Source organism: Cavia porcellus, unplaced genomic scaffold (genome assembly GCF_034190915.1).
Source record: "Cavia porcellus strain 051 isolate PalLab524CR breed Dunkin Hartley unplaced genomic scaffold, mCavPor4.1 scaffold_8, whole genome shotgun sequence".
Taxonomy (NCBI): Eukaryota; Metazoa; Chordata; class Mammalia; order Rodentia; family Caviidae; genus Cavia; species Cavia porcellus.
In genome coordinates, this window is record NW_026947491.1 from 45,095,516 (window position 1) to 45,120,782 (window position 25,267).

Here is a 25,267-nt window from a genome sequence, read left to right on the forward strand (position 1 = left end):
CTCAGAGAGATGGATGGTTTTCTCTATGTTACATGATTAGGATGTATGATAAGCAAGGTTTATTGTGTTCTAAAGCCTTGGTGATTCCCACGACATCGACTTCCTACTAATTTGAGAGTAGAAAGAGGAATTGTGAAATGAAGGAAACAGGGAGAAGACGTGGCATCTAAGTTCAGGGTTGGGAAAGATTCTGGATTCTAAGCCAGGGAAAAACCCTACTTTTTGTAAGTTAGAATAGGACACATTAGCTGGGTGTGGTGGTGCATGACTGTAATCCCAGCACTCAGGAGGGGGAGGCAGTAGAATCACTGCAAGTTCGAGACCAGCCTGGGCTACAAAGTGAGGTCAAGGCCAGCCTGAACTGCATAGTAAAACCCTGTCTCAAAAAGATAGATAGATAGATAGATAGATAGATAGATATAGAGAGAGAGAGAGAGACCTGCTTTCACTTGAATATCAAATGACCTGGGGAAAGCAAAAAACAAATATGAGTAGACCAGGACAGGGCTGTCCTGGATATGGGTAGTGAGTGAGGTCCTAGGTTTGGGGAGTATGGGATTTAGGGGTGCTTTGAGGATTCATTTTTGGAAATTCCAGGTATTTGACTTCCTACTAAGAAAGACTCAGGAATTTATGGTGATAAAAGATCAGGGGTGCTCTTTTGCGGGTTTCTGCCTTGCTGTTTGCAACTTCCATGAGCTGCAGCCCCGCCATGCCAGCCTGCCTTGGAACCAACTGAGTATGGACTGAAACCTCCAAAAAAACTGTAAGAAATAAACCTTTCCTCCCCCACCCAAAAAAAGATCAGGGGGAGTCTAGGAATGATGTCCAGACTGTAGGAGTCCTATTTTGTGGTAGAGCTTAGGCCAGTGTTGTGCAGTAGAAATTTGATAGGAATCATTTAATATAAGTCTAAAACTTCTAGGGGCTGGGGATTTAGCTCAGCAGCATAGGTGCCTGCCTTGCAAGCAGGCAGTCGTGAGTTCGATCCCTGGTACCGATAAAAAGGAAAAAGACAAATAATAATAATAATAATAATAATAAGTTAAAAACTTCTAGCAACTAAATTTAAAAAGGTAAAAACCAAGTGAAACTAACTTTAATAATTCATTATTTAAGCTAATGTATCCAAAAACTATCGTATCAACCTGCAATCAACATAAAAGCATATATTTATTTAAGCAGTGATCAAATTTATTCAAGAAAGTAGAAATGAAGAGGGAGAGAGACTGGCTCTGCAGAGCAAGCTTGGGCTAAGTAAAAGGAGGAAAAGCAAGACAAAAGGACACCCTGCAAAAAAACGGACAAATAAAAAACGACACTTGGAGAAAGCAGAGCAGACTACCATGAGGAAAGTCATAAGAGTCAACATAAAAGTGTTGAAGTATTTTAAATTTCTTTTTTTTTTTTTAAGTACTAAGACTTTGAAGTCTGTTTTGCAGTTTACACTGATTAAGCCCAGTTTGGGCTGGCCACATTTCAAGCATTCAGCAGTGGTTAGTGCCTGCCCCAGTGAACAGTGGAGGCTTATGTTTTAAGTTACTTTAGATGCTGGGCGAGGTGGCATTAAAATTGCAGCTACTCAAGGAGGTTGAGTCCGAGCCCAGGTGTTTGAGATCTGTCTCAGATGGTAATAAGATTGAAATTGATTAGGATATGTTAAATAATATATATATGCGTTTCCCCAAATAAACCCCATAATCTTTTTTATTTATTTTTGGTACTGAGAGTCAAACTCAGCATGTGCCAGCCCATAATGTTTTAATATTAATATGCACTAATAAAATAAAAATTTTTTTCTTTAAAGCAAAAAGACAAAGAATGTGCCTCATGCTTGGCTGGCCTGAAGCAGCATGATTTTTTTTTTTTTTTTTGGTACCAGGAATTGAACTCAGGACCTTGGGCTTGCCAGGCAGGTGCTTTGTAGCTGAGCCATAGCCCTGACCCTAGTAGCAGGATCTTTGATGTTGGAATCCCAGACACGTTGGCTCCTACCCTTGGTTCAGGCACCCTTTCTTATGTGAGTCTGAAGACATGGTCCCAATTTCCACAGAGACTGTGTATTCATTGCAGGCTCTTGGGTCCCAAAACTGGCATGGTGGCACTCTGGGAGGCTGAGGCAGGAAGAATGCAAGTTTGAGGTCAGTCACAACAATTTAGACCCTGTCTCAAACTAAAATTTAAAAAGGGCTGGTGAGGTAGGTCCATGGAAGAGCACTTGCCTAGTATGAATGAGGTCTCAGGTTTGATCTCCAGTATAGCAAAAAGAAAAATTATGCCCCACTGGGAATCTACAAACCAAAATTGGACCACGTTTTCCTCACATGTGTTTTTCTCCATTTCTGTTATTTATTTGGAGAATTGCATCATCAGTTATCTGTTCATTGAAACCAGAAACTCGTGACTTCTGTTCACTTCCCACATATAATTATCACCAGGTCCCATTAATTCTGCATCCTAAGATTTGGTGCCCACCATTTTTGCCTAGGTTATTACAAACTAACTAGTTTCTGTGGACTTTCGTGATTTAGCAACAGAATATATGCTGCATGAAGGCAAGCATTCCTATTTTTTTCATGTGTTTCACTAGTGCCAAAAACAGCATCTGCCATGTAATGGGCATCCTACTAATTTTGTTGAGTGTGTGTGTGAGTAATGTCAGTGGGTCACATTTCCAGCCTCATTTCCCACATTCTGTGTCCTCCCCCAACACTAAGCACTAAGTGTTTAGATTTCTGAACACACTTTGTTTCTTCTGCCTTCACAGGCTGGGCTCACATCTACTCAATCCATTAAAGACTTAGCACCACATTGTCACCTGTGGGAACCTTTACTTTGCCTAGTTTTGGTGAAGTTTTCCTGCTCTGTGGTTCTAAAGTCAGCTATGTATACCTCCAGGGTAGCAATTATTTTCTTGCTTCCTCTATTTGGTGACTTATATCAACTACAAGCTGTCTGAGGGCAGGGTTTTTAACCATTCCATCTCTATTGTTATAAAGAATACCCTCTCTTAAACTAACAGAAACACCTGTCTGTTTTTTCAAGCTACCCATGGCACCTGGTATTGGTCATGTTTGGTTATTTAAAGCTAGTTAGTGAATCCGATGCTGTTCATTTTCTTCTACCTTATTCTTCTCTTTCTTGTGATGGAATCTCACTGTTTCCCAGGCTAGTCTTTAACTTCTGCAATCTGGGATTTTCCACTTCAGCCTCTCAAGTGCTGGGACTAGAGGTGTTACCACTGCTCCTGGATTTTTTATTCTTTGTATATATTATTTTGTATGTATGAATTTTTTATTAAAATAATACAAAAATTATTTTTTTTTGTCTTTTTCCTTTTTATCGGTACCAGGGATCGAACTCACGATTGCCTGCTTGCAAGGCAGGCACTTATGCCGCTGAGCCAAATCCCCAGCCCCCCAAAATTATTTTTGCATAACTACACTCATGTGCAACTCTCTGCATTAGATTTTTTGATTACAGGGCATATAAACACAGAAGTTTTGTTTATTTTGAGACAGTCTCACTTTATAGTTTAGGCTGGCCTGGAACTCACCGATCCTTCTGCCTCAGCCTTTCTAGTACTAGGATCATAAGTGTGAGCCACCCCGCTTGGCTAGAATTTTTTTTTTTTCTTTTTTTGGTCTTTTTGAGATAGGGTCTCACTATGTAGTTCAGGTTGGCCTTGAGCTCACTTTGTAGCCCAGGCTGGTCTAGAATTTACAAGGATCCTCCTGCCTCAGTATCCCAAGCACTGGGATTGTAGGTGTGTACCACCATGCCTGACCAGGATTTATTTTCAAGTTGCTTATAGTCTAGAGAGAAGAAAAACTTGTGTATATGATGTTACACTTTTACTTTTGTGTCTGTTTGTGGTACTGGGAACTGAACTCAGATTTTTGCATATACAAGACAAGTACTCTACCACTGAGCTATGTTCCCAGTACTTATAATTAAAAATTTTTTTTTAATGGTGACAAAATTTCACATTTATTAAAGGTAGAGAAAAAACATATGGGTAAGGGAAAACAGGCACTTCAGACTGAATTTGGGCTGCATTAAAATGGGAGGAAAAAATAAAAATAAAATATACCCTATAGTATAGGGTGCCCTGTTGTTAAGAGGCGTGATGGCTTAATTTTTAAATTTTGAGATAAGGTGTTCCTAAGTTGCCTAGGCTGGCCTTGAATTTGCAATCCTCTTGCTTCAGTTTCCTGAATAGCTCGGATTACAGATGCACACCACAATGCTGAGTGTGTGTTACATATGTACATATGGTATTTCAGAGGGTAACTGGGGAAGTCAGGAAAGACTTCACAGAGGAAGTGTCCTTTGAACTGAGAGAAAAGATGGTGCTCCGAAGCATGCAAAGTAGTGCAGATTTCTGTGGAATGGTGCTGTTATTCTGGAGTATGAAGGTGCTCGCGGTGGATGGAAGGTGGAAAGGCAGGCTAGAGCCAGATAGTGAGGACCACGACTGACACCCTGAGTAACTTGCACTTTGATTTCTCTAGGTGACAGGTGGCCATGAAGGTTCTGGAAGTGGGGGGTGATATGTTCAGATTCTGCCACCAAATACTGACACATGAGTTCCTGTTTGCTGCCACTTGAGCCCATCCAGGTTCCTCTGCTTCTGCATAGATGCTGGGAAGCAAGGAGGGAACGAGATGACCCATAACATAATGGAAGTAAGTAGAATGGCTGAGTTGTCAAATACCACACAGTGCACAGGAGGCAGGACTAGAATGGGAACCAGGCTGTCTTCCCTCCTGCAGTGCAGGGCACCACCCTCCCCATAGCTCCTCTGGATCAGGGCTATGACTTGGACACTGGGTGAGGTAAATCATGAGTGAGGAAGAGAAATGGCTCCCAATGCCAATGGGAGTCACAGTGTGAAAGTGTAGCTTGCACACCAGAAAGACATACAGAAAGGCAGTGAAGGGAGCAGCTGGAGACTTTAGATATCCACGTGGAAGGCGCTGATGAAGGATCGTGGGCTTCTTGGAGGAGGGGGCCGTGGAATAGCTTTGTGAAGGTGAAGTAGAATAGAGCTGGGGAGAAGGCAGAAGGACCCTTGGAAAGTGCTGCAGGTGCAAAAGAGCAAAACCCACACTGCTGTCCTCATAGGTGCTGGTCTGACAGCCTCTGCGTCTGTGGTCTTGGTGCTGTTAGCCACACAGCTCCTGGCAGGCAGTGTGGCTTAGCAGGGGCCATGGGGATGGGAACAGAGGGCCTAGGTCCCTATTTCTGCCTCTCTTCCTCTTTCTTCTCTTGTATTAGGGGGCCAGGAATGTGTGGGTCCCAGATTCTTTCCTCCTAACCTCCCCCAGACATAAATCACAAGTGATTTCATTAAATGCACCTCCTGCTGGGGATGTTGGCTCATAATTCCTCTCTGATTAACCCCCACTACCCCGGCAAGTTTATAGGCCAAGAGAGGGAGGGGGCAGAAAGGGAGGGTAAAGGAGGGATGGGGGAATCCCAGGCGGGTGATGGATGCTTCTGTCAGCCCAGCTCGTATTTATTAATAGTCTTAATACGGGAAGCAATAAAGGAAGAGAGGGATTCTATTAATTAAATCATTGTTATAATTAACTTTCATTAAAGGAGGATCAATAAAGAGGGGTTGAGATGGAGCGAGGAGAGATCCATTATCTCTAATTTCCTTGGAAGGGATTCAGGGAACGAGATGGGTTGCTAGGATACAGAGATGTGAGGGAAGAAGGAAGGATGTAAGATGTCATCCAGGTGGGGCTGGAAGGTTTCAGGTGGATGGAGAGAAGGAATGGTGGTGGTTGAGGGGTGTCACCCAGGGACCCTGGAGGGAATGGAGCACACTGGTAAGGAGCTCCGGGGTGAGACTAAGGGGGCCATGGGCATGTAGCTAGGCAGGACACCACTGGAAGCCTTGGTGAGCATGCAGTTCCTTAATAAATGCTTTATTATGCTGCAGATGTGTCTGTCTGGCTGGTGAAGCTGCTTAGAGTGGATGAATGTGTTTTGTGATGTGGAGTCAGAGTGTGCATGTGGGCGTATGAGGTGGCAACAGAGGGAGAGGGAGGTAGGGATGGGATTGAAAATGGCCTTCAGAGGCAAGGGGCCTCGGGCAGCTTCCACTATGTGGGTATTCAAAGATGTGCACTCTTGACAGAAGTCATGCCTATACTCTGGCCCAAGGCACAAGGACAGTTGCTATGGGTGGTGAAGACACGTGCAGAAGCCTCGCTGCTCTTCCCCAGCAGGCCCCACTCCTGGGGCTCCACTGTGAACACAGCCCCCAGACTTGTCAGTCTGCTCCCTCCCACTGCAGTGCTCCAAGCTCCCTTATCCTCTTGGAGCAGATGGCCAGCCCAGCAGGAGCATGGTGGGAAGACAACTGCCCAGCAGTTAACAACTCCCTCTGACCCCTTCTGCACATTCTGGGAGTCTTACCTTATAAGAACACATTTTACAACAACAGTTACACTTATCATATAAATATATTTGTCCAAACTACAGATAAGATAGGAAGGGTATGGGAGGAGAGGAAGCTCTTATTACTGTGGGGAACTTTGGGAAGGAGCTGGAAATGAGAACACCTAGTATCACTTTTTCCACCTGTCCCTCACAGAAGGCACATTTTCTTTTCACGTGAGGATACAGGGGTGGGGGAATAGGGCAGCAGGGAGAGGCAGGAGATAGTACAGGAAGCCTTAAAAATACAAAAGACACCCCCATATTATATCTAAGGTATTACTTCTACAGAAAAGGCTGGGGATGGGTATGGAAAGCAACCAGGGAACAGAAAGAGGAACCAATGAAACCGAGAAGCAAAGAGACCTGAAGAGGTCATGGTGTCCATGCTACTGCCCCTATGCAGGCCCCAGAGAAGACTCAGGTAAACAAACATAAACCCCCAAATAAAAGAGGGTGGGGTGCCCCAGGAATTGGCTTTGGGGCATCAGTGTGTATCAGAAGCAACCAGGGCTAGGAGCAGATGGTGCTAGTCCCACAGGTCTCCACTATCCTGGTTCTTCTAAAACTGCTTTCAGTAGGTAGGTTTAGCTACTGCTTTCAAAGAGGACACCGGCTGGGACAAAAACCAGGGAGAAGAGGATGAAGTTAGCAAGCCTGGGATGAAAACAAGGGTACCCAGGAGTGGTTCTTAGGAAACGGAGTATCATGGAGCCCAGTGGATGGAAAAGCGTATGTCTGTGTGCGTGCGCATGTGCACTCACGTGTACATGTATGTGTGTACTTGTGTATGTACTAGGAAGCAGTGACATCACTCAAAGGTGAAAGGGTCCTGGGTGCTGAAAAAGAAGTGTCCATCCATGTGGTCCTCCAGGGCATCCTTGTCACTCTCAGCAGGAAAGCGCTCCTTACAGATAGGACATTCCTTCCATGGTGGGGGGGCACTGCCTCCAGTGCTGGCCTCGGACAAGGGATCCATGGCAAAGCCACTAAACAGACACAAAGGGAGACGGGAGATGATCAGAGTACTCTGCTGCCTTCTTGACTTGCAGACCTCAGAGAGCAGGACCAGCATTCTGGTTACTCTCTGTTCTAGCCTCTCCTTCAGCATCTTTCTCTCCACAACACAAGACGCCTTTGCTTCCAGATCCCCCTGGCTGCTCTTCAACATGATCTGCTGGTCTCTGTAGTGCAGGGCCCATCCCCCAAGCTCCTGCGCTTCTCTCTCCATCTCCGTCTGCTGCCTAATGAGGCTGAAAATGAGTCTGACATCGTCCTTCATCTTCCTGCTCCAGTCAAGAAGGATGATAGCATCACCCCTCCCTTCCCTGAGCCCATCACACACTCAGGCAGAGCTGGGGCTTGATGATAAAAATCTCTCTTCCCATGCCCTGTCCTCTTGGCCCAAGGCACAAAAAGGAGGCTGAGTTGGATACCTGAACCCCTCACCCTGGGAGAGTCTGTCCCCAGGGGATCCCTGGGGAAAAGGGTCAGCATCTCAAGACTAGCTACACAGATGCTGTACTCCAGGCTTCTTTCTGTTCCTGTCCATGAGAGCCTGGGTCAACTCCTTTCCTCCCTCAAGGAGCCTAGGTTACCTACCTGGTGGTTGGGGAAGGGGTAGGGAAAGGAGTGAGGGGATGCAGGGCTCCATGGAAGATGGTGCTACAACGATACAGAAGCCAGTTAAAGGCAGGGCCTTGGAGTGCAAGGAGAAGAGGTGGTGAGAGATTACCTGAAGGCACCTGGCATTGGGATGGTGGGCAACTTCCTAAGTCAACCACATCTGTGTCTCCTTTTTTTGACTGAAGCCAAGAAGGGGGAGGCTAAGGACAGGGCACGGTGACTATTAACATGGATGTCCTTTCCCAGTGACTTCTTCCCACCTCCCTCTGTCTTCCCCCACTGCACCCACCTGGTCATGTCATAGAAGGCAGTGCCCAGTTCAGGAAGCAGCAGGTTGGCTTCCTCACCCCCACTCTGCACTGCTGCCATCAGAACTGATTTCTCATCCTCAGCCTCCTGGGTACCAAAGAGACATGCATGGGTTTGGGGGTGGGACCCCAACATGAGGGAGCAGTACACTGGGACAGGTAAGGGAAGAGAAGCCAAAGCTGGGACAGTGGGTAGAGGGGCTGTGGGAAGAGCAAGGCAGGAGAGGTTATGATGGAGCTGGAGGCAATCAGCCTATCGGGCTGGACTGGTACTGCATGGCTTTGAAGAGAGGCTGAGCCTGCTTCTCCCGAGAATAAGAGAGAACATCGGGAGCTAGAGGTATAACTCAATGACAGAGCTACTCGCTTAAGCACGATAAAAACGAAAAACAAAAACAAAACAGACAGCCCTATGTGACAAGACTTTCTTAGGGCTGGAGCTTTGGGTGTGGCCCTACCCGCTCCTTCCTGCTTACACTCTCACCGAGTCAGAGCTGCTGTCTTCAGCTGGCCCTGAGAGGTGGGAAGAAGCAATGGGAGCTGGCTGACTGATGACAACGAGAGGAGAGGCCTCTCGGGGCCCGGGAGGAGAGGAGTCTGGGTCTCCATGCTCACACAGGCCATAGGGTGGGAGTCTCATGTCTTCTGGGGACTCATCCTCCGAGTCTGTCAGAGCCGTTGGGCAGCCTGTGGAACAGGGAGCAGGCAAAGGAAAAAGAAGGGTGTGTGTTAGAGGGCTGGATCAGCTCTGTCTCTGAGGGGCATGTTAAGCTACATAGAGGCTGGGGGTTGGGAAGGAAAAAGGCCAAACACATAGAGAGCAGAGGCAACTTCCAGGGGTGTCCTTCCTCAACAGAAGGACTGGGTTGGGGAGAGGTGTCACCAGTGGGGGTATACAGACTCAGTCCTGCAGCGGCCTCCTCATCTTCTGTGGCAGCATCCTCATTCCACTTCTCATCTGCCAGTTTCTCCAGGCGGGCCTCCAGCTTCCTCATGTACTCTAGCAGTTCCTAGATTTGAGGAGGAAGAGAAGCAGCTGGCAGAGGCTGCAAAGATGCCAACTTTTGTGGGCCCACACAGCCTTTCCTTGCTCCTGGATGAACCCACTGCTCCTCAGGATACAAGCCTTCATGTGGGGTCATGCAAGATAAGTCCCCTCACCCAGGAGCCATTCTGCACTCTCTCCTCCTGCGACCCTGTCGACCTGCCAAGTGAGCTAATACAACAAACTAGAGAGCCTCTTTTAGTCTCTGGGCCCTCTTAGAGATTACAGTTTCTAAGGCAGGGATGACAAGAAGGTAACAGAGTTTTGATTCTCCAGGTCCTCAGCCTTGAGGTCTGGGGACTTGAGTCATATGTCCTCACCTGCTTTTCAGCCTGCAACTGCTCCTTTTCCTTCTGGAGCACGCGCAAGGCTGACCGCAGCTCTGTCAGCTCCCGCTTACTCTCTGACAGCTGTACCTGAGGAAGAAGGGCCAGTGAAACCCGGAGCCTACAATGTAACTCCAAGAACCTGGGCTCTGGACCCAGACCAACACTGAAGAACTGGGTCTCATCACACCTCAGTTTCTTTTCTGCTCAATGCTCTTCCTCCATCGAACCCCTGTCTTGGCCAGAGACTCAGTTTGAGACCTAATCTCTGCTTCTCTCTCTTTTTTTGGTCTTCTTCAGAGTGTTGTTATGCAGTTCAGGCTGGCTTTGAGCTCACTTTGTAGCCCAGGTCAGCCTCAAACTTGCAGCGATCCTCCTGCCTCAGCCTTCCTAGTGCTGGGATGACAGGTATACGTCACTATGCCCGGCACTAGCTCTGCCTCGCTTAGGGTCGGACTTGGCTGACTGCCCTAGGCTGGCATGCAGAGGCCTCAGTCATATCAGGGGCCACTCCGTAATTCTCCTAGTCCCAGACCTGTGCTCTGAGAGCAGAGAGGGACACTGTACATTCAAACCAATGGAGGATGGGAGGTGTGCAACATATCACCCAACACAGAAGTGGGAAGCTGGAACTTCTGAACCCCCACTCAAGACACAGCGAGTAACACTGACACCTCAGGAGGATACACAAGGGGCCTGTGGTGGCTGGCTGCCTCACCAAGCTAGAATCCTTTTCCCGGGCCAATTCTGTCTTGAACACTTGGTTCTGGGTCCTTTCCTCCTGCACTGCCTTCTCTAGCCGAAGGATTTCTGCACTCAGCTTCAGGATCTTGTCCTTCTCTGCCTGGAGGTCAGTGAAAGAAGAATGGGAAGGTAAGGGGAAGGAACAGGAAGGGCTCCAGGAATAGCACTATGGATCTCTGGATCTCTCCCTTTATTGGACTGAATTACTTTTGGAGCAATTTTCTTTTCTTACTGCCCATACTCTTTGAACAAAGGATAGGACACAACAGCAAGGCACTATGCTGATCAGGAACAGTATTAGGATAAGGCCTGCTTAGAGTGGAAATGTTGCTGTAGCAACGATGATAACTAAGGCATGTGCTACAATGATCAGGGATTAGGATATATTGGTTAGGGCTCCGGTCATGCTTTGAGAATAAAGAGCACCTTCCTCTAAGCCCTGCTCCATTTCTAAATGCTCCCAGACTTCTAATCCTGCCCAGAGTGCCTGAGCACATGTAGGAGCCCCCCTGAGGGGGATCTAGGGGGCAGGAGACTACCCCTACCCCTCTACCTCCATACTCTGCAGCAGCCCAGCCCGATCCTTGCTCCACTGGCATTTTTCCTCCTTCAGATGCAGAGTGAGCTCAGCCAGCCTGCCATTGACCTCAGCCACTTCTAGGCGGCTGCGGTGGAGCTCGGCTATGGTGCGATCCCTGGCTCCTGCTGCGCTGGCCAACTCCTCCCCAAGAAGGGTGGCTTTCTGCTGGCTTGAGGCTGCAAGCTCCTGGGCCCCTCGAAGTTGCTCCTTCAGGGGCTCAAGCTCAGCCTTAGAAGAAAGAAGGAGACAGAGATCAGAGATCTAATGAATCATTTGTAAACCAGCCCTCCATCCTCAGCATGAGGACTCAGATTATATTGTCAAGTCTTTAGCCATGTCTTTCTCCCTTCTTTCTGGCTACCCAGAGAGAAGCTACCCTCAATGCTTTGTGTTGCCTACAGCCTTCACTCACCACTCGCTGTTGGGCCTGGCCTAGGCTTTCTTTCATCTGGGCCACCTTGTCCTTCAGTCGCTGCACCTGAACACTGTGCTCCTTTTGCTGTCCCTTGGTCTCCTGCAGCTCCAAATTTAAGCGATGATTCTCCTGTTGTGCCCCTTGGAGCTCAGCCTGATGAAAGGAAAAAGGAGTAGAAGTGCTGGGGTAACTAGGGAGAGAGGATGACTTCTGCCATGTGATGAGAGACGTCAAGGTCCTATTTCTTGCATTTAATACAAGTTCAAGCACTCAGCTCTTGCTAGCTCTTGTGTTGGTCACTCAAAGGGCAACTAGCCTGAACAGTCTCTATCTCCTGAACAAAGTATCAGGCATCTTAGCCTGGAGTCTTACATGTCGATATTCCCGCGTTGCACTTCTCTGTTTTCTTCTTAGATCAGTCATTTTTTCTTTTTTATTATTGCCACAACCACATTAGCTCAGGCTCTGTGCTTCTTGTTGGATGACTGAATAACCACACAACTACTTTATTTTCCACAAAACTAGCAGATTAATCTTTAAGTATATATATTTTTTGGTGTTGTGGAGATACGGTCTTGCTATATAGTCTGGGCTTTGAACTCACTCTGTAGTCCAAGCTGGCCTCAAACTCATGTGATCCTCTTGCATAAGTATAATTCTACAAGTACCTGTCACCCTTACTTGAAAATGATCAGTGCTTTTCACTGCTTAAAGAATAGGCTAAGCTGGGCGTATGTAGTGATGCATGCCTGTAATCCCAGCTGGCAGAGGGAGGAGGATCACTGTGAGTTCAAGGCCAATGTGGACTACAAAGTGAATTCAGGCCAACCTGAACTGCATAGTGAGATCCTGTTTCAAACAAACACACACACACATACCAAAAAAAAAAAAAAAAAAAAAAAAACCTCAGAACATAGGCTAAACTCAAGCTCCTCTAGAATGTAACCTGTGCAACATCTCACGCTTTTCACACATTCAACTTCCCTGAGCATCCTGGTCTCTAAACTTTTGCTCAAATCTTTCTCTGCTCCTAAAATGTTCTTCCACTTATCTCTGGCTACTCTAATTCTATCCATTCTTCACTGCTAAGTAAAGGGTTTTCAAACCACCTTTTATAGAGGTGCAGGTTTCTGAGGAAGCAGTTGAAGGATTGTATAAACATCTGATTCAACTTGTTCTTTTTTTAATGCAGTTTTGGGAAACTCAGGGGTAAGCAAACCCTCTACCTCAGTGCAAACTTGTTCTAAATTATTAAACATTATGTTTTTTTTTTTTATCTGTACCAGAGATTGAACTCACGACCATATGCTTGCAAGGCAGGCGCTTACGCCGCTGAGCTAAATCCCCAGCCCTAAACATTATGTTTTTAAAAAATCATACAAACTCCATTGGTTTTATCATGTTGTATCTTGCTGGATTTTATCATATGTGGTAGTATAAACAAAAATTGTTATAGGCAAAGAGACAATATAGAAACCATTGTTCATTTTTCTGTTAGCTGGTTCTAAATACTCCACAATGCTTTCATCCACTTGAATGGTGTTACACTGTCCTGATATGTTTGATGCTAGAGCATATGAAGTTATATTCAAATATTGCAAGGAAAAAGACACTATGGTAACTACTATTAAGTTGGGTTATTTGGTGGTGAAACACTAGGTTGCTGAAACTGTCATGTTTTGACCTGTATGTTATGTTGTTATGCCCTCTTTTATCTCAACCTCTCCCTTATTCATTAAAAAATTATTTAATTTTTTTTATTTCTTTTTTAAACTAAGGGGGAAAAATCAAAAAAACTAGCAGGATATATTATAGTAACTTTTTTGATTTCCTATTAACTTGATTTGAAGTCCTGTAATACTCCCACTATCTTGTTTTGATTGATTAGACTCTGTTCCGCTCTGTATGATAGTATTAAGTATCAGAGTATAGGCAACTACTTTGAAGGCAATAAGATTCACTTTGATGCCCATTCTGGTTTGACTATTATCCTCTTTTGAAGTTCTGTAAGGTTTACAATGTTTAGGTTTTATTGGTCTTATTCTCTACTGTTTTGTTCAACTTTATAATACCTAATGAGATAGACAATTCTTAAGGAAGCAAGAGGCATTATGGTAACCACTGTTGATAACCTTGTACTCTGTTTTTACATCATGTACTATGTCTATCCTTGGTTTTGACTGACAGCTTTGTTTTCTTTCTTTCTTTCTTTCTTTTTTTGGTCTTTTTCCTTTTTATCGGTACTGGGGGATCGAACTCACGACTGCCTGCTTGCAAGGCAGGCGCTTATGCCACTGAGCTAAATCCTCAGCCCCGACAGCTTTGTTTTATCATGTTTGATTTTATTCTCTTACAAAAAAAAAGTAATAAGATCTATGGGAGCAATAAAACCCAAAATGTGTAAATTTTGTTGTAATAAAGAGAGGGAAAAAAAAAGTGCCCTAAAGGATACAATAGCAAGTGTGTTTAGGTGTGTTAAATAGATGACCATATTAATATTTTTGATTGGATCATTGAACACTGAACTATTTGCAGTCTGTTTGAATGTTCACTTTGTATGCTTTGATCCTGTGACCTGAATAACCGTTTCAAAGATGATAGTGTGTAATCTATTAACTGGTAATATCTTACTGTTTTTTTTTTTTTTTTGTAGTTCTGTATTACTTACACTGTTTTGTTTTGTTCTGTTTTTTTCTTTTTCCTTTTAAATAAAAAAAAATCATATAAACTTATAAATCAACATACTGGGGGATCACCAACCCATTGATGTGTGCTCCTAGGTTAATTCATTTTTGTGCAAACCTTTGAATAAAGTTTCTATTGCATTTTCTATTGAGATGAAGAGTAAATGCATCATTTTTACCTACTTGTGTGTGATTCAAGGTATTCTCAGTATTGTACAATCAAAACAAAAATTTTTTTGTGCTTCTAGGACTGAACTTAGAACCTCAAACCTGCTAGGCAGTATCAAAACAAAATACAGAAGTTCATTATCCTCTACAGCTGACTAACAGTCATTCATAATACTTAATTTAAAAGTTTGGTATACATCAAAATTATTTTATTGATTACATTATAGGTTAATGTTATATATTTGAGTTCATAAAAATAAGCTGGCACTGTACTGCTTTTGCTTTTTTAGTAAAGTTTCGCACAAGATATAAAACTTCATTGTTAGGGAAAGAAAGGGTCCTGTAGCTAAAAAGGTTTTAAAGTATTAGACCAGTTCTTACCCTCCTTTTAACAGTCTTTTCTAATGACTCCAACAATATAACTTTCTGGGATACCACAATACTGTGCAGCAGGAGCCAGGGATCACACCATAGCCAGCTCTTTCCCTTGTGACACTTCTTAGATTTCACTTTGATGAATCCTGAATTAGGTGCAGGTAGTGTGCTTGGAGTACAGTGCACACAGGTTCTTTCCATGTTTACCCCCTCTAATGTCTGGCACTCAGAAGGGATTCAGTGAACACCAGATGAACAACTGAGAATGCAAATTAGCTGTGAGTCCCTTACCTCACTTTGATCCTTGTCAGCTTGGACTTCCTTCAGCTGTCCCAGGAGCTTCTCCTGTTCCCGAGTCAGGGCCTTCACTGTGTCTCTAACCCTGAAAGTGGGGGACAACATTTGGATCATCTGGGCACTCAGAGAGGACTTCTGTCCTACTCTGTTCACTGGTGTTGTTCTAGGTCCAAGCCTCTACCTCACTCTGGGAGGCTGAAGTCATCAGAGGACCCATTTTTAAGTCTCAAAGAGTCAAGATTCCTGGTTCATACAGCACAAGTGAGGCATTAAACAATTTTCTTTTCTCTTTACCTATCTTGTGTATGTGTATGCAGTGGTAGTGGGGGTTAGAGGGTGACTGTGGTACTGGGGATTGAACCCTGAGCCTCTGGGTTTGAGCCTTTGAGCCCAGAGGTAAAGCCCTGGTCCTCCTTTCATTTTTTACTTTAAGACAGGGTCTTGCTAAGTTGTCAAAGTTGGGCTCAAATTTTTGATCCTTCTGCCTTAGCCTCACAGAATACTATAATCATAGGAATGGACCATTATGCCTGACTTTTATATATCATTTTAAGGAATGTCTGCTGATGATTCCTTGACTATCTTTAATCAAGAGATTAGAATCTAGGCTGTTTAGACTAGAGGAAGTGACTGATTAAATTTTTGTTCCACTTAAACATGATGACACATGTCTATAATCCTTGTACTTTGGGAGACTAAGGCTGGAGAGCTGCAAATTTGAGCCTAGTCTGGACAACCTAAGTCTAGTAACTTAGTGAGACCCTATCTCTGAAATAAATAAACAAACAAAAAATTTGAAACTGTCTCTAAAATAAATAAATAAAATTAACTTTGTTCTACATCAGAAGTTGTCAAACTTCATCTATAAACAGCCTGATAATAAATATTTTAGGCGCTACAGGCCAATATGGTCTCTGGGGCAACTATTTTGCTTTGGTACTGTACTTTAGAAACAGACACAGACAATAAGTAAATGAATGACTGTGTGTCCCAATAAAACTTCACTTATGAACACTGACATTTGAATTTCATGTAATTTTCACATCACAAAATATTCTTTTAATCTCTTCTTCAACAATTAAAACATGTTAAACAGCCTCTTCATTGTGGGCTGCACATAACCAAGTGGCAGGCTAGATTTGATACATGGATTGCAGTATGCTGACCCCAGTCTAGACAGTCTCTAAGAACACAGGCATGTAGGATCTTCCTAAAGCAAGATCAGCACAGCCTGAAGAAGCCTTTCAGACCAGCTCATTTATTACCCTGGGCCTTGTGCAGATTACATCTTTCCTTCAAAGAATCTCTAAAAATATTAAAGCTCCCAGTACTAAATAAGAGAAAATGATAATATTTGATAAATGAAAGAACTACACTATGAAAATTTGACGGGAAGTGGCCAATACTTATACTATTCAGTAAATATAACAGTTTTATGATAGAAAAAAACATTCTATGTGGTTCTAGAGGTCTACTTCAGGATCCAGGGAATGAAAAGGGAATTAAGATATGCTGTGTACACAACTCCCCACAATGAATGTGATAGTTACGTACTGCAAACATATACTAATAAAAATAAGAATGAAAAAAATAGGACCCATTGGTAATTACCCATTGGTAAATTATAGGAGGGTAAAGTTTGGCTCCGTATATGAGATAGAACTAACAGCCATCTAAAACTAAAAGAGGTTGTCTCCTGATAGTGACTTCTTCTACACCTTACAATACTTTAAACACTACGATTCTATGATTTATACCATTTTCAAGGGTATGGTTTACATGTTCTTCGATTACCAGCTCAACTATTTTCTAAGAAGGGAACAGAGTTTAATTGTATCTCTTCTGTGGTAAAATCTGCTATCTATCCTCTCTTATTGTCCACTGACTATTAATCCTAATTCTTTCTTAGCTTTTGCTGCACAAGATGTGGTAACTGGGGCTGGGGATTTAGCTCAGTGGCATAAGTGCCTGCCTGGCAAGCACGAGGTTATGAGTTCGATCCCCAGTACTGCAAAAAAAGGAAAAAAAAAAAAAAAGCTGTGGTAACTATGATCATTTCTGAAGTAAAGAATGCAGAACAGCATCCGGGAAGATGGAAGAGAGCAATGCAGAAAGTGATCTGCAGTCACTGAAAGAACCTGAGTGAGACTGTGAAGCGACAGGAGACACTGGGGAAGACAGAGCAGGCTGGCTGGCCTGAAATAGGAGGTTGGAGTGTGAAGGAGACAGAAAACAAAAGGCAGGGCCTCACCTGTCCAGCTCCACCTCCTTTGTCAGCACCTTCTCACTGATGGTCTGGATGTCATCCTCCAGCTCCAAGATGCGTGCCACATGGTCTCCCTGCTGTCGGCTCAGGATGTCCCTCTCCTCTGTGAGCTCCCCATGTGCCCGGGAAAGCCCCTGAAATTAAGGTTTCCACACAAGAGAGAGGCTGAGGCTCATCTCTCAAAGAAAGAAACACAGGCACACAGAAAGCACACTAGCACTGGACCACTCTCACTCAGGCATCTTCCTTGAAAAAGAAGCTGTGTGGGATCATTCCCTTATCTGGGAATGGGCTGTTTCCATCTTATGCAAGCACTCTCATGTTTAAAGAGTCAGCTTGACTCAAGTTGTTTCACTTGTAACCCCTTAAACTTATTTCCTTGATGGCAAAACCATCTTAAGAGCTCATTAGTATTTCTCTTTTCCTCTCTTCACTGGGTTCTGATTTTCTTTCTTTTTTTTTTGAGACAGTCTTGCTATGTAGTTTGAGCTAGTCTCAAACTTGTAGCAATCCTCTTGCTTCAGCCTCTTCAGTGTTGGGATTATAGGTATGTGCCACCACGCCTGGCCTGGGTTCTAATGTTAGATGTTGGGTGAGCATCCAGACCCTGTCCCCCACCAAGCCCAACTCCCACCTTATACTGCTCTGTCAGCTCGGCATGCTCCTGCCTGGCAGTTGCCAGAGCTGTCTCGAGCTCTTGTACTCGGCTCCTCAGCTCTGTCACCTGCTCCTCCAGCTGCAGCTTCAGCTGCATCAGGTCATTTCGCTCTTGCTGGCTCTCATCCAGCTGGCTCTACAGAGAGAAGGGGTAGAAAGGGGAGATGAGGCAGGATGAGAATGGGCCTGTTACACACACACTTGAAGGCTCAGATACTCTCTGCATGCATATTATGGCTGGGGAGCCAAGTCAACACAGGGGATACAGAAGTGGCCAGAGGTGGCCTGGTGTGCCATTAAGTCCTACCCGCTGCCTGCTCAGACATACAGTCACAGCACTCTTCTGCCTTCCCTCTCTTACCTTCCCAGCCTAGTCTTGGCCCTGTCCTCACCCATCAGCTACAAGAATCTAGCACAAGATACAGATGAGTAGGGACACTCCTCTAATTTACTATCTGTTCTGGAGTCAGGCACACTGAGATCAAATCAGCAGTACAATTTCTGCTAGCCATGAGACCAAACAAACTGATGAACTCCTTGAAATCTCTGTGTCCTTATTTGTGAGGTGAAATCTTAGTCTGGGATGGAGCACAGGGCCTTTGCGCTAAGCTGAATCCCAGCCCATTTTTTTTTTTTTTTTTTTTTTCCATTTTTTATTTTTGAGATAGGGTCTAATTAAGTCACTAAGTTGTCCAGGCTGGGCTTGAACTTACAGCTGTCTTGCTTCAGCCTCCCAGCATGCTGAGATTATAGGTGCGTACCATGATGCCAAGCTGCTGTGACGTTTAATTGAGAATAATGAACGTGAAAACAGAACACTGAGTAGAAGCTCACACATCTCTGACTTAGGTGAGGTGAGGTATAAACACTGTCTTCCTATTCTTATTTATTTATTTTTACGACAGGGTATTTCTCTCTACTCCTAAACTTGTGATACTCCTGCTTCAGTTTCTTGAATACTGGGATTATAGCTGTGTACCACTACACCCAGCTATGTTTTTATTCTGGGGTTGACTCCTTGTATTTATAAGACTTGGGGTTCCATGGCAAGGGTCTATCCAAATGCCAGAAAAGCCACCTGCTCTTACCTTCTTAGCCCTCCTCAGGCCTATTCTCTGGTTTGGGGGATGTACTTCCTCCCCACCTGGTCCTGGCCCCCGCCTTCCTTCAGAAAGTCTTCCTTGCTAATATCTGCCTCCACTCCCTAATTCGTCTCTATCTGTTTTTTTTTTTTTTTTTTTGTCTTTTTCCTTTTTATCGGTACCAGGGATCGAACTCACGACTGCCTGCTTGCAAGGCAGGAGCTAATGCCGCTGAGCTAAATCCCCAGTCCTTCTATCTGGCCCAATAGAAATATAATACAAGCCATATAGAAGTTTAACTTTTCTATTGGTTACTCCAAAAGTAACTAGAAACATGTGAAATTAATTTTTATAATATTTTATTTCATCCCATCTAAATATATAATTGACATATAATCCTCTATTGACATATAATCAGTACAAAAATTATCAAGATTGTTTACATTCTTTTTTAAATATTAAGTCTTCAAAATTCAGCATGCATTTTATCCATATATTAGACCTCAAAGGATTAATCACATGAAGTGCCAAGAGTCACACGTGATGAGCAGGTGTGGCTCTGATTATTTGTTCTAACTCCTTGCCTGTCCTGTGAGCAGGCCCCACTCTCCCTTCTTCTCAGTGTTCCTGAGGTAGCCTCCTTTCAGCCTTTGTAACTTCCTCTAGGTAGTTAATGGCGACTCTTTTAGAGATCAGTGCCCATGCTGCAACTCTGAATCCATTTGTTTATTGAAAAATGCCTGCACTGCAATTAAACCTGCATACTGAGGTTTTAGTTTAGAAAAAACAACTCATATGTTAACATTTTTTTTTTTTTTTGAGACAAAGTCTCACTGTACAGACCAGGCTGGCCTTGAACTCACAATGATCCTCCTGCTTCAGTCTCCTGAGTTTTGGGATTACAGATGTGTGCCACCACACCCGGCACATTAACATCTTTTGTTTTAAAAGAAAAACAAAGAACACGCATGGTGTAGGTTCACCGCCTCTGTCCTAGGGCAGGATGTAGTTCTCCGAGAAGGCAGGCATGAAGAGATCTTGGAAATCCTGAGTTACCCTGGACTGTGGGTGGCCTGCTCTCCTGCCCCACATATTTGTCTTCATCAAGGGTGAAACTTTCTGCAAAGCTGACTTTATCTAACTCCTAATGCACTCTTTACCTTGAGGCTCGCAATAAGGGGAGGGTGAAGCAGACAGGTCTTCCCTGTAATGCTGTCCTCCCTATCTCTGGCCCAGGAGCAAGTCTCTTGCTCTTTTCTCACCTGCAGCACAGTGGCCTTTGGGACAACCAGCAGGATGTCTGAGCCGCCATCAGTTTCCTCCAGGGTCACCAGCTCATCCATGGGTCTCGGCTCACGGAACTGGAAAGGGGGGCTCTGCCCACATACTCGGCCCTGGCGGTTTACATATCGGAACTGGTACAGCTGGGCTCCAGGTTTGGGAAGGTAGCTGGCTGTGGAAAGGACAGAACCAGGACCCCAGTATGATTCCAGCGTTCATGAGCCAGCAGGTCCCTTTTCTTCTTAGCATGCTAGGTTTTTCCATTATTTGAGGCTCCAGTCTTTTGCTCCCTGTCCCATATACTGTTTCTCTCCTCTTTACCTCCCATAGGCTATTCCTGTTCCTTGGGAGACTCTTTTCCCTACCCTCTACCTAGCTCTCTCCTCTTTCCCAAACCCACTCCCAGCCCTTGTAAACATCACAATGCTAGCGGCCACTTACTGAGTGCTCACCATGTGCTAAATACTACTGAGTGCTAATACTTTTGTGTCATTTAAAAGCCTCTTATTGTCCTGATAATCCAGTAACTCCCTTTTACTAATAGATAACAGACACAGAGAGGGTAAGTCATTTGCCTAAGCCTACACAGCTTATAAGAATGAAAGCTGAGCTCTGAACCCAAGTCTTTCAAAATCTTTTGGCCATCCTCTTCCTTCCCCTTTAGTTCTATAAGAAGAGTTCTTCTGTGGGTAGGTGGGAGGACCAGATGCTCTTCTAAGATTCTTCTAAGTCCCTGGCTCTGTGAAAATCCTATACTTCTATGTCTGCTGAGGCCTGTTGGATATTTTCTCATTAAAAGGGCCCCTGTTTTTCTTAAGACAGAGTCTCACAATGTTGTCTATATTGCCCTGAATTCCTTGGCTCAAGTGATCCTTCTTCCAAGTAGCTTGGGCTACAAGTGTGTGCCACAATGCCTGGCTCTTAATTACGGTTATTTGTATTCACTTGTTCTCTGTGCCCACTCTCCACACCCTCTTCTAAACCCTTGATTCCTCCCTGTTTTCCATCTTCATTCTTACCTTGGAACTGGACACTGGCGTGGATAGGGGAACCATCAGTTGTACTTTCAGGCACAGAGGACCACACAAATGTATGGTAATCCCGAACACAGGCAGCCTCCACCTGTGAAAGGCCAAAGAACGGTGAGAGTTATGGCATCTACCATCTATCGATGGTGGAGGTGGCTGAAAGACTGAAGGAGGATGTAAGATGGTGTTATAGTGGCAGAGATGATGAGAGACAAGGAAAGCAGGGGCGAATGCTAATCTGTCAGGAAAGGACAAGGCTAAAATGGGAAGATGAGTTTTGTTTGTACAGGTGGCTTCTGGATTTGTTTCCCTCTTCTTTATTGACTTGGTCTGAGAATCTAAGAACCTAGTCACTCTTCTTATTCCAACAAACCCATTCCCCATAAACACAAGCCAAAAGGGGTCCCAGGATACCTTGAAGATGCCAATCCAATCACTGGCACTAGGAATAGTGCCTGGGGGAAGGGTGTAGTGACACTCCACCTTGGTGTTGGGGATGTAGGTCCGGGCTACATTCAGAAAGCTGACTACAGCCCGGGACCGTGCCCGGCTTAGTGACGATTCTTCCATCCTGTCCTTGAGATATGTGTCCTCCTACGAAAGAAACAGTTGATATTCTACAGTCTCTCCAATCTACATCCCTTTCCCCAATGCACTCAACCCACCCTCAGCCCCAGCCACTTCACCTCAAAATGAGGGCCCATCTGGTTCCCAGCCTCTGTGTGTTACAGGGCATTCTAAAGGCATCACTCTTACCTGGGACACAAGTCAGTGCCCACCATGTGTCATACTTTCAACACTCTGGATCATAGGTCTTTCCTAGAGATCAGTTCTAACTTCTCAGTTTTTACTGCTGTACTGATTTAGTCTCATTATCCCCAGTTTTGTTCCTTTCAATCTCTCCTTTCTGTTTCTTAACTTCACTGAGCATTTCAAATTCTCTAGTCTCCATTTCTCTATCCCCTCCTTCATGCCTTTTGGCTCTTGAAGTAAAAACCAAGCATGGTGTGGGGTCCATTCATTCTGAGCAGGTCTCCATTCCTGTTCCTGAGCTTGTTGATCCAAATGTACCTAGAACTGAACTGTGACACCTGAAAGTAGCAACTAACCTCTGAAAGGAATGATTGAGTCTTCAGAACTAGAATATGGCTGGAAATGGGGGTGGGAACCAACAGCCAAATCCTGGTCCCTAAGCCTTCAGCCCACCTACCCACCTCAGTTGTCTACCCCCACAAATTCTAGGGAAACAGAAAGCTTCTGATTTCTTCTAAGAAATAAAGGGAAGGGGAGGATATAAGGAAAGACAGGTTCTGTCTTTCAACTTCATTATTCCAGGAAGTCAAGAATTCTGGAGGCGGCAGCTTCAAGGGTGGAGTGAAACACTCAGCAGGAACGCTGTGGTGTGGGGAGATGGAATGTGGGGGCTTAGAGCCAGGAAAGCCCCACCCCTGGGCAGGGGACACATTTAAGTGGAAAGTAAGGGGCCTGAAGAAGGGCAAATATACATTTATGTTGAGAAAAGGAAGAAATAGTTAAAAAAGAACCTAACATTTTCTCTTTAGATCTTACCTAAAGCAGGCCTAGAAACCTATTGATTTGAACAGATGTTAACCCAACTCTAGTATTTCCTTCCTATTTTTTCTTTTCTACTCTGAGCCTCAGTTCTAAGTGTTTGAATACTGTCATCTGCTTGGATTGGCAGTTGAAAACATGCTATATAATGGGTTTGGAAGGAAGGGATGTTCCAATATAGCTAGAGAGAGTTAGTTGGAAAATACGAGGGTGAAGTGAGGTCAGATAGCAATAGCAACAATCAAAAGAACTACTCAGCCCAGGGCCTCTCCTCATCTCTCTTTTCCAGCCCATTAATCTGGTTCCTGTGTCAGTGCAGCTGATGTACCCAATCAGCCACCACCACTAGTAATACGCACATCCTAAACATCACAAACCCACACCAGGCTGAAGGGGTGGGGGAGGAACTTTAAAAGAAAAATAGAAACTCAAGGGAAAAGGAAACATAGGCTAGCAATATAAAAAGCAGCAACTTCTCTTCCAAAATAGAGACTGAATTGAAGACAAGCGGTTTCTTTGAATTTTCATCTCTGAAAAATCCCTGGTTAAACTAGCCCATGTGTTTTCCAAATACAATTCTGGAAGGAGAAAGAGTGCAAACCGTCTCCAAAGATCTATGCCTGGGGAACCCTTGAATACTTCCCACAAAGAAAACCCATAACAGCTGCAAAGATTCTCCATGCCTAAAGTTCTGGCTACTTGAAGTGTATGTACTGTGCGGCGTAGCCAGACTCAGATATTCACACGGAGTGCTCATGTGTCCTGTTCCGACTGTGTAGGCCTCAGAGTTCCCTGGCATTCTACGACTTGGAAAGACTTTCCCGAGGGCTTCAGGATAGTATAGGCCTTTGGATTTAGGTGAGAGAGGCAAGGTTTGTGAGGGACAAATGTCGTCTGGAAGAGATAAAGCAAAGATTTCAGCTCCTTCTAAACTCCTCTAATCGTACCAAGCTCGATGGAGTAGGCCTCAGAAGAAAGTGAGGACAATGAGGGGGAACCCTCCCTGTTCAGGGCCCCCTTGAAACCAAGAATACCCAAAACGTGGGGGTGGTTTCTCCAATCCGGAAAGTATTAAGACCCAAACACTCCCTCATGTCACTTCTGCAATTCCCTCAGATGATCCTTTCACAGACTTGAAAGTGGGGTGGCCCTCAGAAGATCCCCGGCTCCCGCAATTAGGTCAAATTTCTTACCCCACAGACGATCAGCTGTTCCCCTCACCTTTCACCAACAACAAAAACAGCACTCAGACTCCAGAAGGGGCGGAGGAAGAGCGCGCGCGAGCGCTCCTGGGTTGTGTGGTTCTTCCCCGGCCGACGGCCGCCCAGTCAGATTCTTAGGAGACTACACATCCAGGAAGCCGCGCGCCAGGGGGCGGGACAGAGGGCGGTGTCGGCGGCCGCCTCCGCGCGGCATCCTGGGAAAAGTAGTCCTCGCGTCCGTGCCAGCCCACGAGGGTGTGACCACCGAAGGACTCACAGCCCATGATTCTTCAGGAGGCGGGGGTGGCACCCGTGGAGGCTGCTGGTTTGTAGCGTGCATTGGTTGGGGGTGGGAGAGTTTGTGGCTCTAAAGCGTTTTGTAAACTCTTTATAGTGGGCAAGGCATTTTCTTGGAAGTCCTCTGCGTTTACTTTTCTCAACCACTTGTAAGATAAGTATTATAAACCCTTTACAGAGGAGGAAGAAATCAAATCCTACAGTGGTCAAGTAACTGCTGTCAGAGTTATGAAAGCAGAATTTTGTGTTTCTGCATTCTTTGCTACTGACAGCTATTCACCATTTAGGGGAGTAGAAACATAAAACTGTAGTCGACGTTTTTTCTTTGCTTTAACCTCAGGAACAGCCCTTCCAAAAATCTATATATTGAGCATGATTTATCATTTTCTTCCACCTTGAAGATTTCAGTGAGAAAACCTGACTTTACTCACACACTAAGACAAAGTTACCCCCGAGTGATTTTTAGGTCTTGGAAGAGGTTGTATTACCCAAAGTAATGGTGGGAACCATAGAAGGAGAAGCATGACTGAAAAGGCAGCCTAGTGTAATTCAGGCTGTGTCATAACTCACAAACAAGCCACTTAACATGAACCTGTTTGCCCAAGCCTCTTAACTGGTTTAAGTTAATTAGGGTAACAATACAGGTTGCTACTCTGGTTTTTATTTAGAAGAGGTGAAATATTTACACCTCCTACACTCCAAGTAATCTTAAAGATTTGACCTCCTCCCAATCCTTTAATCTGAGGGTTCAGAATTCTTTCTCCCAGTGTCTGTATTAAGGGATGGCAGTCAGAGGATTGATTTCCTCTTTCTAGTTTCCTGCTTTAATTCTCTGCCACATTAAGTTCTGGAGTCTCTGCC

At 44.7% G+C, this 25,267-nt stretch overlaps 1 protein-coding gene across 2 annotated transcripts; it reads right to left on the reverse strand.

Moving 5' to 3' along the window:
• Positions 1-6,460: 6,460 nt before the first annotated feature.
• Calcoco1 (calcium binding and coiled-coil domain 1) lies at positions 6,461-24,247 on the reverse strand. 2 transcript variants are annotated; one of them, XM_013159388.3, is made up of 16 exons: positions 24,101-24,247; positions 21,750-21,929; positions 21,327-21,429; positions 20,289-20,479; positions 17,922-18,080; positions 17,273-17,421; positions 15,016-15,106; positions 11,495-11,650; positions 11,056-11,310; positions 10,477-10,602; positions 9,753-9,848; positions 9,289-9,397; positions 8,872-9,074; positions 8,369-8,475; positions 8,189-8,279; positions 7,259-7,442 (listed from the first exon to the last, which is right to left on the reverse strand). In XM_013159388.3, exons 2-15 carry the CDS (start codon positions 21,903-21,905, stop codon positions 8,225-8,227), a joined length of 1,956 nt encoding a protein of 651 aa, XP_013014842.1. In that variant the 5' UTR covers positions 21,906-21,929; positions 24,101-24,247; the 3' UTR covers positions 7,259-7,442; positions 8,189-8,224. The 2 variants fall into 2 exon arrangements, with proteins under 2 accessions (XP_003476297.1, XP_013014842.1); XM_003476249.4 differs by lacking the exon at positions 8,189-8,279 and having other exon boundaries at positions 6,461-7,442.
• Between the last annotated feature and the right edge of the window lie 1,020 nt (positions 24,248-25,267).